This window comes from Ursus americanus, chromosome 3 (assembly GCF_024610735.1).
Source record: "Ursus americanus isolate L20-20 chromosome 3, mUrsAme1.1.p, whole genome shotgun sequence".
NCBI classification, from domain to species: domain Eukaryota; kingdom Metazoa; phylum Chordata; class Mammalia; order Carnivora; family Ursidae; genus Ursus; species Ursus americanus.
The window spans coordinates 18,031,128-18,044,847 of record NC_142129.1 but is presented as its reverse complement, the minus strand read 5'-3'; the positions used below and the strand labels follow the sequence as shown (position 1 = coordinate 18,044,847).

General features: G+C 43.8%; 1 protein-coding gene across 7 annotated transcripts in view; it reads left to right on the top strand.

Annotated features, from left to right (window-relative positions):
• Nucleotides 1–13,720, top strand: part of CALD1 (caldesmon 1) — a 178,665-nt gene that overhangs the window by 107,131 nt on the left and 57,814 nt on the right. For 2 of the 7 annotated variants that reach the window (XM_045792617.2, XM_087860816.1), the window contains exon 1: nucleotides 721–936. The exons of the other annotated variants lie outside the window; for them this stretch is intronic. In XM_045792617.2, the coding sequence (XP_045648573.2) occupies nucleotides 884–936 (53 nt within the window). In that variant the 5' untranslated portion in view covers nucleotides 721–883. Of the gene's footprint in view, nucleotides 1–720; nucleotides 937–13,720 lie in introns of those variants that run through there. 7 annotated transcript variants of the gene reach the window in all.

Sequence of the window (13,720 nt, the reverse complement as noted above, 5' to 3'; positions counted from 1 at the left end):
GGCTGATGAGATCACCACACCAGAGTGCCGTGGGTACGGACCAGGCCGGCTGTTGCAACACGTTCTAGGCAGGCCATTGCCCTCATTTTACTGAGGGGCGTGAGCACCAAACACCCCATAGGATCCAGCAGCTCACTGACAGGGCCGTCTCTCTTCTCCCCTTTGCCTTTGGTTTGCATTTTTATATCCTGCATCCATCTTTCCCTGGATAAAAGGGATAAGAGGAGTTTCTCAGATTTGATTTCTCAGTGGGAACTGTTTGCTTTGGAAAGCACCTATACCGATGCTAATTGAGAACAGAACTCAGAATGAGGGCCTGAGAACTGCACCCCTGTGAACTTTTTGGTGGGCTGATTTCTGCTGATCTTTTCTGCATTGGATTGTGCATGCAAGTGATACCATGATCAACTATTTTCCAAAAGGCTGCGCACATGGATCGGTGTCCTTTCTTTTGACTAGTTCTCTACCTTGGAATAATTATTTGTAATTAATCTGGTAAGGGCTTCATCATGAAAGCTACTGAGAATCCTGGCCCCTACTAACCAGTAATAACAGACTGGAAATCTCCAAGCAGTCCTTGCCCTTTACAGTCTAAACAGGATGGGCCTCTATTAGAGAGATTACAGTAAAAAATAACAATCAGCTCTCTGATGATCCGATGCGGAGGGAAAGGGTGGGGAGGAGTAGATTTGGCAGAGGACAAGCCCAGACTTTCGTCACAGGGACAGACCAAAGTGTTAACACAAAGGGAGAACACGGGAGCATCCTGCACGCTGCATTTCAGCCACAGAAAACATGGCACCTCCGGGGGCCCGGCCCACGCCCTGACCGCCGGGAGAGTCTCAGCACCTCCAGCAACCCGCCGCCCCTTCCAGCTGCCGACATGCTCGGGGGATCCGGATTGCAGGGAAGACGCAGCCTGGCCGCGCTCTCCCAGTGAGTGCTCACTTTGCCTCTTCGGTTTACATTTTTCCTTCCTTCTTTCTTTTTTCTTTCTTTCTTCCTCTTCTTTTTTAATAAAGGAATTGTTTGAAAAAGAAGAAGAAAGAAAGAAAAAAAAGAAAAGGAAAGGAAAAAATTTAATTGTGGGAGTGGGAGGGGAGAGGAGAAATGAGGAGGCAAAGGCAGGCGGGCGGTATGTAAATTTCAGACCTGTATGAAACTTTCTGGGCTAAACTTCATGGTTGTTCTGATTGGTTTTCCTCGTTGCCATTTTTATGGTGGTTTGTAGACCATTTGCAAGGGTTCATACCTAGGCACAGGGTTTCTCTACTGCAGATACTGATCCACAAAGTATTGTGTTTCTAAAGATCTGCTGTTAATTTAGACCTGAGCCCTTTGCTCAGAATGATCCATTTGCAGGAATCAGAGATTTTGGCTAAAGCACACATTGCCCAATCCTTAAAGTCAACAGCCCAAAGCCCTTAATATACTGACCATCTGACTGTGACCGAACAAGATTGAGCGCACATGCAATTGATCAGGGAATTGTTCAGATAACAGGCTCCAAGGTTGAGGATCATGATACCCTGGAATGTTAAAGCTACAAGGGCCTCTAGGATTGTTTGCTGTGATGTTCTCATTCTATAGACAAGGAGATGAAACCCAGAGGGGTAACTCAACTTACCCAAAGCCAGACAACAGTCGGTAAGGAAGCCAATGTCTTTGTAGTCGCAGCAAGGGCCCTTTTCATGCTGGTGTTTATGAGGTTTGGAAAACTGACTGGGTCTTGGGAAAAGGTACCGCACAAGAGTGAGAATACCAAATGGCCTTTCAGTAAATCTTTTCCATTTTTGAGAGTTTTGGCACCGATTCAGCATGACAATTGTTGTTCCAGTTGTTCCAGCATTTGTGCAACAGTTAATCAAATAAACAGAGGAACTCAATGGGGTCCTAAAAACGAGACCTACCTCCACCACATGAGCAGACCTCTTGGATCACCCCTTTCTGTAAGTGTGATCACTCAAGTGTGAGAGCTCCAAGGGGTTTTAGAGGTTATCTGTAGAGGCCAGTGGTTATCACACTAGTTGTTTGGTTTTTTGTTTTTCTTTTTTTTAGCAAATCTAATGTTATAAGGAATTCTGTGACATAAAGGAGATGTTCTGGTTGAATGGGTGGGTTTGGATCTAGAGCTCCTCACCCCTACGACACTCCCAAATCATGCCCTATTGCTTACCTCTGCTCCACTCCCCATCTCTTCTCCACCCCAACCCACTCTGCCCACTCCGCCAAAACGTCCTTGGAATCCTGGCTCTCCATGGAACAGTTTGGAAACCACTGGTCTTGTTTAATTCCTTTATTTCAGATGAGGAAAGTGATGCACTCAGTAGGGAAGGGTTTGCCCAGTATTACACAGCTGGCCAACAACAGAGCCTGGAACGCTGGGAAAGAGCCCTGTCTGTGTGCCTGCACATGCACGAATGTCGTGTGTTTCTCTCTCAGCTCCCAAGTTCTGACTTTTCCACTCCATCATGCCTATGGTTCTGTCAGTTTACTTTCTCCTATATCTCTCTCACTCCTCACTCACTGCATCATGTCCTGAGTTTCAACAGTTATTGCCTCTCACAGGGATGATTATAATTGCCTCTCCTCTCATCCTGGCCTCAGTCTCTCTTCCCTTTCTGATCCCTTCCCCTCCCCCCTCCCCCACCCATCTTTGAGGATGGAACCCCTTCTCCCTACTGTGGCATTTAAAGTTTTCTACAATCTGGGGTGCGTGGGTGGCTCAGTCGGTGAAGCGTCTGCCTTCAGCTCAGGTCATGATCCCAGGGTCCTGGGATTGAGCCCCATGTGGGGCTCCCTGCTCAGTGGGTAGTCTGCTTCTCCCTCTACCTCTGTCTGCCGCTTTGCCTACTTGTGCTCTCTCTCTATCCCTCTGTCAAATAAATAAATAAAACCTTTAAAAAAAAAAAAGGTTCTCTACAATCTGCCTCAGTATCCCTTGTCATTTTGACCTGCCCCTGCTGCAGCTGGGCCAGACCACTCACTGTTCCCCAAACTCATCATGTGCAGGCCACCTCTGTGCCTTGGTTCACTCTGTTCCCCACACTGAAACACTCCGTGTGCCCCCGTCCCCTCTTCTGAAATAAAGGCCTTATACAAGATCAGGGGTTCCTGAACGGTTCCATGGAAATGTGGGGTTCCAGAGGAGTTTTAGAGGGGTAGGGTGAGGTGGGGTGGAGAAGTGATGGGAGTGGGGTGGGGTGAGGACACCTACCTCACCTGGTTCTAACTACTTCCCTCCTGTCCTTCAAGACCCCGATCAAATAGTACCTTCGTCCACAAACCTTCCTCAGTTCTGTTTTGTCTCTACGCTAGGAAGTTATGTCCAACCTTCTATGATTAGCCTTGTACTAAAGTTGGGGTGAGCATGCCTGTCCTCCCCACAATAGATAGCAATTCACTTGTGGGCCAGGACTATTTTGAATCTTTGAATCTTCAGGTTCCAGCATGGTGCTGATGCAAAAACAAAACAACTTTAAATGTCCTATTATTGGGTACCTCAAACTCAGTTTATCCAAATTCACACTTTTCATTTGATTCCTTTGAACACAGGAAGCTTCTGCACTTTTTGCTTTGAGAGAAATATTAGGTTAAATGCCTAAACAGGTGCCCAACAGAGTGATTTCTAAATTCTTTTACATTTGCATTAGATAATTTATCTGACTTTCATTGCCTACAGAGCAAGATTGGCAGTATTTTTTTTTCTATGAGGCATGTTAAAATCCCTGAATGCCAAGACCTGCACAGAGCCCTGTTATCTTCAGGGCAGGTGTGAATGGCCTCTCAGTTCTTTAGATTTCAAGGTGCTGTGTAATCTGCTTCTGGTGAGGTATTGAGAGATACTGTCACTTGGAACCTAATATTTTCACCGCTACTTTTCTCATTTCTCTAAAGCCCTCACAAAGTCTCCTGAAGTCAGAATTTCACGTTTCTTATAAATATTCATGCTTTAGTCCATTAAGAGTTATGTTTCTCATAAAGAAGTATGCTTTTATGTATCCCGACGATGAAAAAGTTTTGTTCCTGTGTCACATTTGTAACAACTATGAAAGAGAATATAAAGTTTAAAACCGTGGAATCCAAAAAAAAACATAGGAAATGAGTCTCACTTTATGCTGCTTTTCACGGGCCTCCCAGCCCACCAAAAATGGCTTTGCAGAGGCAGGTCGAGCTTCAGCGAGGAGAATGGGGTCAGGGGAGGTGCTCCTCTGCCATCTGGAGGCTCATTTGCTCCTGGCGTTCCTAACTGGAATGATGAGGATGCGTCTTTCCATGGAAACGCAGCCTTGCTTCTGTATTAGCCTCAGATACATCTCGGGCTTAAAAAGGTGCTTGTGGGCTGGCCCGAGTTCCCAGCTGCCATGTATAATGATGTTTGAAGTTCCAAAAACCAATTTGCAAATTAAGGTTTGGAAACAAGCTTTTCATAAATGTAAGACTGCTTGGATTCATTTCCAAGCCTAATTGAATTTTTTTTTTTTTTAAGATTTTATTTATTTATCTGACAGAGACAGCCAGCGAGAGAGGGAACACAGGCAGGGGGAGTGGGAGAGGAAGAAGCAGTCTTCTAGCAGAGGAGCCTGATGTGGGGCTCGATCCCAGAATGCGGGGATCACGCCCTGAGCTGAAGGCAGACGCTTAATGACTGCGCCACCCAGGCGCCCCCCTAATTGAATTTTTAAGAGGAGTCTTTAAAAATCTGTAAACCTTATTCATTTCCATGCGTTCATTGAACAGATATTCATTGAAGGTTTTCTATGCCAGTTAGTGGTGCTGGACTAAGCACTAAGAACATAAAAAAGGACAAAACACAGGTTCTGGCTTCACAGTGATCTAGCCTTTGAATCTCCCACCCACTGCAGGACTGTAGGAATCTTTGCCCAGCCCTCCCGCCCTGCACGACGCGCACATTCCCCGGTCCGCTCAGGGCTGTGGCTGCCGGCAGAGCAGTCCGGCTTCCTGAGCAGCGTTAGCTGCATTAGTGTTTTCCTCTGACCATCTGAAAGAAATACAGGTTTCTTTTAACTTATACTTAAAATAAGTACAATAAACTTAAGTTCATTTTGTGCCTCAGTATCATATGTATATACACCTACATAAATGTATTTGAAACAAATAATTTACAAAACAGTACACACTCTTACTATGTACAGTGCCCTTGGATTAATTTATTTTTTTAATTAATTTATTTGGTAGAAAGAGAGTGCGAGTGGGGGGAGGGGCAGGGGGAGACAGAGAGAATCTCAAGCAGACTCCACGCTGAGTGTGGAGCCCGAGGTAGGGCTCGATCTCGGGACTCTGAGATCACAACCTGAGCCAAAGTCAAGAGTCAGATGCTTAACTGACTGAACCACCCAGGCAACCCTGTGTTTCTCCTTTTTAAAAGTTTTACTACAGATTTCTCTTTTTTTCAGCTTTATTGAGATATAATTGACAGATAAAATTGTAATATATTTTAAGTGTACAGTGTGGTGATTTAATATATGTATACATCGTGAAAGATTCCCCCCATCAAGTGAATTAACACGTGCATCACCTCCCATAATTACATTTTTTTTTCTTCTTTCTTTTTTGGTGAGAACACAGACGTTTTACTCTGTCAGAAAATTTCAGTTCTGCAATACAGTATTATCCACTATAGTCACCACATCATAGGTTAGATCTCAGACCTTATTCACCTTATAATATAACTGAGAGTTTGTACCCTTTTACTAGCCTCTCCCTATTTCCCCCACCCTCCAACCCCTGGCAACCACCATTCTAGTTTGACCTGTTTTTTCTCTCTAATTCCATGTATAAGTGATTCCACACAGTATTTGTTTTCCTGTGTCTGGTTTATTTCACTTAACATAATGCCTTCCATGTTGTTGCAAAGGGCAAGATTTCCTTCCTTTTTAAGGCTGAATAATAATCATATATGTGTGTGTGTGTGTGTATATATATATATATATATATATATATGGATAAAGAAATGTGATTGAGATACATATATATATTTCATGTAATATATATATATAAATATATTACATATATATATAGCTTAAAGCTAGCATTAAGCTGACATATATCAAATATATTACATATATATTATATATATATAATATGAAATATATTACATGTAATATATATATGTATCTCAATCACAATTTCTTTATCCATTCCTCCATCAACAGACACTTAGGTTGTTTCCATACCTTGGCTGTTGTGAATAATGCTCCCATGTGAACATGGGAGCGCACATACCTTTTCAAGATAGTGACCGAGTTTCCTGCCCTCTAATATTTTCTGTACTCTTTAGTTTCCATTAAAAATTCTGGTCATGACCCATTAAATAGATCTCAGAAGCTGCACACGAGTCACAAACTGAATTTTGAAAACCGCTGAACCTAGCACATGATCTTGGTATGGCTGGCCCCCTTCGGAGCAGCTTAGGAAGCTCTGCCAGCCTGTGACCACCCCGAGTGCCTGCTGCAGGAGTCAGCCCAGAGGCTCGAGGAGGGGCTTCTCAGAGGGGAACCAGAGGGTCTGGATTCTGGTCTGGCTCCTTCAGTGACCAGCACTGTGATCTCAAGGAAGCTGCTGTGAGTTGCTGCCCCAGGGCTATAAAATGGAGATGGTCATGCTTGCTGCGTGTGACTTGCAGGACAGCAAGGCCATCCAGTACAGGGATGTGCGTTAAAGTCTACGGAAAATATTAAGTACAAAATAAATGCAAGTTATTGTTGAAGAGTTGTTTTTCCCAATTAAAATTTAATATCAGAGGAACAACTTGGAGGGACCATTTGTTCTTTATAGACTTGGAAAAAAGATCCTTGCATGGGCTATAATATTATGCAATTTCATAAATGAAAATCTCCGAGTGGCATTTGTTTGTGATGTTGTAACTAGGTTTGCATTTTGGAGCTCAGCTGGGTCATCCTCCTTCCTCTGCCGTTAAATAATTTTTCTGGTTACAAAACCAAGGAAGCAACTGGTGGTCAGTGGGCTTTGAACTCATGAGCCCGTTTGTGTGCTTTGCCTGATAGGATCGGCTCTAGCCTGCTGGATTTATAAACACTAATTTCTGCTGTTTTTAAGACTACTTTTTTTAAAATTAAAAACAGCAGACATTAAACAAAAGTAACCAGCAAAAGAGATAATGTTATTAAGAAGGGTTTAAAACAATAAACTTATAGAGAAAATATGGTACTTTTCTCATTGATCTTTCCCTTTTTCTTTCTGACTTTATTGCGAACCTCACCTCACACAGACGTTGATTGGAATGCCTCTGTTAAGTTGTGATATTCCTATTTAGAGCCTGGTATTCTAGTCTGATATTTTCTGTGCTGGTGAATTTCTATCAATGACTAGACATTTGCGTCTTACATGCTAGCTCCGCCTGCCCCATTAGTTCTCCATATCTTTTCTTTACCTCTCCACGATTGCTTTCTGATCCTTACAAGGAGTGTCTACACTCGCCTTTTCTAGAATTCAGTTCTACAAAATACCCTGTCTTTCACTTTGTGCGTAACAGAGGGAATATAAAGTAGTAATATAGTAAAAACTACATTCACTCCAAAGAGAAGGAAATAAGTTTGACACTTTTATTCTCTAAAGAGTGAAAATGTTCTTTACACAGATCAGCAGTAAGCCACAGTTCATAACTAGCCTGTATTTTCCAGAGAAAAAATATATAAAGTGCATAAAATTTAAGCAACTTTTTAAAACTAGCATTAAGCTGACATCATGACCTTTGTAGCTTTTGCATAGACACTCTCCATAGCTATTTAATAAATGTGTGTGATATGCTTAAGCACTGAATTGAAAAAGACTGTGTTCACACAACACTTTGATGAACAGGTGAGGCCTGGGGGTGCTGAGGCATACTGCACCTTTGGAGAAGAAGGGGTGGCTTTAAAGGGGAACAGGTTGCTCACCTCTGCCATCTCGCCGGTAACTTTCCTGGAGTGAAGTGCCACTGCCGGTCAGGGAAGGGGTCTCAGCCCTCCTTCTGTTGGGCAGACTCAGCTTTCACAGCACAAAGTGGGCACATTCTTGACAGATGAGAAACTAAGAGCCAGATATCCTGACTCCCACATCTGTGTTTAGACCTTACTCATTACTAAGTGCGCGACCTTGAGAAGGTCACTTAGTTTCACTATGTCTAAGTTTCTTCATCTGTTTAAAAAAAAAAAAAGGTATATAACATCTGCCTTGCGGGTTTAGTGAGAAGTAAAAGAACCAGCTATGCAAACACCCTTCCCTCTGAGCACCCCCTTCCTAAAGCCCCCGGAAGAGGGGTGGCTTGGTATCTTATGCCAACAGAACTACTGATGCTGGGGCAAAAGGCAGCTGAATGCGGTTTGTGATGGACATGTATTCACTGAAACATCCATCTACTCCAGAAAAATCAGAGGAACTCTTCATCTCAGATTTCCAGTTGTTCCCATGTACTGACTACTTAAAGACGATAAGCCAGGGACACTTGGGTGGCTCAGTTGGTTAAGCGTCTGATGCTTGGTTTTGGCTCAGGTCACGATCTCATGGGTCGTGAAACTGAGCCCTGCCTTGGGCTCTAGACTCACTGGGGAGTCTAATGAAGGTTCTTGCTCTCTGCCCCTCCCCCCTCGTGCATGCGCACTGTCACTCTCTGTCTCTCAAATCAATAAATAAATCTTTTAAAAAATGATAACCCGTACTGCTCTACTTTGGATAACTCTGAAGTTAAAGGAAACTTGCTAAAAGTGGACTTTGGGGGCAAAATACAGAATTACCACTTTTCCTACTTGGCCTAAACCAGACACGTTACAAAGGAGGACGTAGGAAGAAGTAGGGATCTCTTGGCCAGAGATTTGAATGCCACCAGTCTTTAAGCGATCCTCACAAGTGAGGAGAGTATAAATGAAGAATATTGACTTCACAATCCAGGTGAACTTGGATTCAGAGTCTCATCGCGTCATCTTATTAACTGTGTGCCCTTGAGCAAATTACTTCATCTTGCTGAGTTCTTCAGTCTATTCACGTACAAGAAGAGCAAACCGTATGCGAAATGGTTAGCGCGGGGCCTGGCACTTCGTGAGTGTTCACAAAGCAGTGTGGGGGGATGATTAACAGTGATCCTTATCGGAATGAACTTGGTGCCAAGGGGATGAATCTGAGGTAGCTTCTGGATTATCACAAAAACATGAGAGGCGGTGATAGTTGTGTTAGTGTCCTAGGGCTGCCATAACAAGGTACCCCAGACTGGGTGGCTTCGCACAACAGAAACTAATTGTTTCAGTTCTGGAGGCTAGAAGTCTGAGGTGAAGGTGTCAGCAGGGCCATGCTCCGTCTGAGTCCTGTAGGGGGAGAATCCTTCCTTGCCTCTTCGAGTTTCTGGTAGACGTTTCTTGTTTTGCAGCCCTGTTGCTTCCACTGCTTCATGGGACAATCTCCCTGTTTCTCTTCACATCATCTTCCCTCTGCGTCGGTCTGTGTCCAAATGTCCCCCTTTTATGAGAATGCCAGACAGATTCGATTAGGGCTTATCCTAATGACCTCCGCTTAACTTGATACGTCTGTAAAAGTGTTATTTCTAAATAAGGTCACATCCTGAGGTACTGAGGGGTAGAACTTCAACATATTTTTGGAGAGGACACAATTCAAGCCGTAGTGTGAGTATACAGACTTCCTAGAAGCGAACACAAGAAACCTGGCCATTACTTCTACATTTTAAAGTTTGCAGGTTTCCAGAAGTTGGGCAAATTAAAGCATCCTAAAGAGACCTAAAGTGACAGTGGTATTCAGGTGTTAACTGAGTAGTGAACACTTCCTAATCACAAAGGGGCAAAGCCCGTCAGACTCAGGCCTAGGTGGGAGCTCTCATTTTCGCCTCACTAAGAGAAGGGCAGCCAGGAAGGGTGTACAACCTCTACTCATCCCAACGAAAACAGCCCTGAAGTCATAGATTGAACCATGCCAGGTCCATAAGGAATTAGAATAATGGGAAAAATTTATCTTCCACTTTCTCTCTCTCCCCTGTATCCATTTATTAAATTTCCGACCTTACTTAAACACCAGGTTTGACCCAAGGAAGTATTACGAGTCTGCCTCTCCTGGATCGGAGGATGTCAGGACTGGGAGAGGGATCAGGTAAAATATTCCCTCCACCCAGGGAATGAGGCTCAATCATCCAGCTGCCCCGGAGAGCCCAAGAAGGCTAGAGTCTCACGAGCCCACCTCAGAGCTACAGGTAAATCCCTAACCACGATCCTCAGATACCAGAAAAGCAAAAAGAACACAGCAAAGGTGAAAACTGAGCATATAAGAGGACAAATTTGCAAGTTACAATAGAAGGTATTTTAAGAAATCGGATGAACTCCTGGCCCAATGTAATGAACTACTTACCTAAATAAACAGTAGACAATGCTGGAAATTGTGAAAATAAAATTTACTAACAAAGTAGAACCATTCAGTCCTTAAACTGAATACTGTATTAGTTTCTTAGGGCTGCTGTAACGAACTACAACATACTGAGTGAGTTAACAGAACAGGAGGGCTTCCTTCTGAGGGCTGTGAGGGAGACTCCGTCCAGGCCTCTCTCCTGGTGGTTTGCTGGCAATCTTCGGCAGCCCTTGGAGTGTAGATTCATCAGTCTGATCTCTGCCTTCACACGACGTTCTGTCTTTCTCCGCATAGTCTACCCTCCATGAGTGTCCTTTTCTGTGTCTAAATTCCCCCGTTTTATAAGGACATCTGTCATATTGGGTGAGAGCCACCCCAATGACCTCATCATAACCTGATTACCTCTACAGAGGCCTTATTTCTACATAAGATCACATTTTGAGGTATGAGGGAGGTAAGGTTGTCAACATGTCATTTTTAGAGAACACAGGTCAATCCATAGCAAGTACTGGGAAGATTTAAAATAGTTTAACACGACGTTTCCTAGTTCAATTCATAAGCAATACGTGGGATCGTTTTCCAGGACAATTAAAACGCCAGCTGGCTGAAGGATATTGGGGCAGTGGGGACATCTGGGTCCTCCGCTGACAGGCTGTCTGCCTAAAGCCATTCCAGTGGAAGTCAGAACCAACCTCCACACATAGAGCTCTGAAGCATCAATTCTTCACTAAGGTGGGGTGTTAAGTCAGCCCCAAAGATGAATAGAGAAGGGGGTTATCCTCTTCCAGTAGGACACGTGCACTTTCTGGCATGGGAAGAGAAAGCTGTCTGATGATGAATGTCCATCTACGTTTTAATGAGAAGTAACATGGATTATGAGAGCGACAAAGAAAATGAGAGATAAAAGGCATTCCATTTATTGAACATTTTTAGCCACAACTCTCCCCCTCTACTCTCCTCTCCTCAAAGTAGAAAGCCAGAGAAAACGTAATCAACAGCAGAGAAATAAGGGAATACCAACAGAAGATTCGAATCTTCCCCTGCATTGACTCTGCATTTCTGAGCCTTCTCTGGTATCACTATGTGCAATGGAAAGGAGTTTAAGATTCTCTAGTTAGAAAAACCTTTCTGCCACGTTATCCCCTTCATGCTCGGAAACAGCAGCATACTTTGGAAAACGTACAAGCACAGAACCTATATGCCATATGATGAGGGGGATAGTGATAATAATAAGTTAATAAAAATGGTTAACACTCATCTAGTACTTACCATGTGCCAAGCACAGCTCTGAGTACTTTACAAATAGTAGTTCATTTAATCCTTCAACAGTACTACGAATTAAGTACCACTACCTCCATTTTACAGATGAAAATGAGGCCAGAGAGGTTGATTCCCTGGCCCAGCCACCTCCTCCCTGCCTGGGTGTGTGTGTAATGACTGGCCCCTGGCCCCTGGCTCCTGGCCCCAGGCTGAGTGGCTCCTGGTGGTTCCCTTGCTCTCGCTAGCCTAACACTTTTATTTTTTTTTTTATTTTTATTTTTTTAATGATTTTTTATTATATTATGTTAGTCACCATACAGTACATCCCCGGTTTCCGATGTAAGGCTCGATGATTCATTAGTTGTGTATAACACCCAGTGCACCATGCAATACGTGCCCTCCTTACTACCCATCACCGGTCTATCCCATTCCCCCACCCCCCTCCCCTCTGAAGTCCTCAGTTTGTTTCTCATAGTCCATAGTCTCTCATGTTTCATTCCCCCTTCTGATTACCCCCCCCTTTCTTTATCCCTTTCTTCCCCTACCGATCATCCTAGTTCTTATGTTCCATAGATGAGAGAAATCATATGATAGTTGTCTTTCTCTGCTTGACTTATTTCACTTAGCATTATCTCCTCCAGTGCTGTCCATGTTGTAGCAAATGTTGAGAACTCGTTCTTTCTGATAGCTGAGTAATATTCCATTGTATATATGGACCACAACTTCTTAATCCAGTCATCTGTTGAAGGGCATCTCGGCTCCTTCCACAATTTAGCTATTGTGGACATTGCTGCTATGAACATTGGGGTGCATATGGCCCTTCTCTTCACTACGTCTGTATCTTTGGGGTAAATACCCAGTAGTGCAATGTCGCTAGCCTAACACTTAACTGATGTTATTCCCTGCCTGTGCTCTCATAGCTCTAACCTCTGGTCTGCGTGGGAGAATCTGGCAGCAATTGTAATATGACATCAGATCCTGCTTGATGAGCAAGCTTCTCCTCCTGGCAGAGCAGGGCTGGAGAGGGTGAGAGGGGTGGTCTCAGAGGGTCTGGGATCGTCTGTGACTCTTTACCTTAAATAACCAGCTCAGGAGACTAAATTCCACTTTCAGAGTCCCACAAAGAGGTAGCGAGTGTGCCTCTTCCCCTAGTGGGAGGCCTGGACTTCCATAAAACTAGCAGCTCCTCTCATTTCATTGTGATGAATATCACATGACTTTCTTATGGCAATTAAAAGCAAATAAACTCTCCAAACGATTTTGAACTTCTCCGTATCTTAACTTCTAACTCCTGTCTTGTCACAGTCAGAGACTTGAGACCTGGAAAGAAATGGAATGTGCCAAGTTGTAGTGGTGCAAAGAACCCAAACCTTGGGCTCGTCCAGAAGGTAGCGAAAATCCGATGTGTGTTAATCTTGGACAAGTGATTTGACTCCTCTGTGTCGGCTCTGCTCATCTAGACTGTAAAATAGGAGTAATCATGTCTCCTCAGTGTTATTGTAAGGATTAGATGAAATGCATCCCGTCCATTGCCTGGCACCTAGTAAGGCCTGCACAGATGGGAGTTATCACCATTAAATAAGCTTCCTCGTCCTTTTAAACAATTTGTTTGTTTGCTTCACTCTTTCAAAGTCAAGGTTGGCTGGTCTAGTACATCCCCCTCTTTTTTTTTTTTTTTTTAATCACCAGTGTTACTGTTTATTTTTAAATAGACAATGGCTGTTGTGTTTGGCTTTTTAGCCTTAGAAATGTGACCTACAACTCTAACAAGGTGTCAGATTTAGCAGTTAGCTGTGAGCAGCAGCCCGGCCCTTGGGGGGCGGTGACATGATTCCTGGGGCATCCTATGATCTCCCAGGGGCCTGAATGCCCTTTGTGTAGAGGACTGGGGGAACCTGAGGACTTCAGTTCTCTCTGGCAGGCTTCAGAGCAGCTCCTCTGAGCAGAACACCACGATATTATGACATCTTCGAGACAGAAAGAGCACCAGTCAGAAAAGCCCCAATTTATAGTGATGTTCTGGTTCTGAATGCAAGTCGCTCAGCTCCACCAAGCCGATTTCCTCAGCCATGAAGTAGAAAAGATAGTGGTGTCT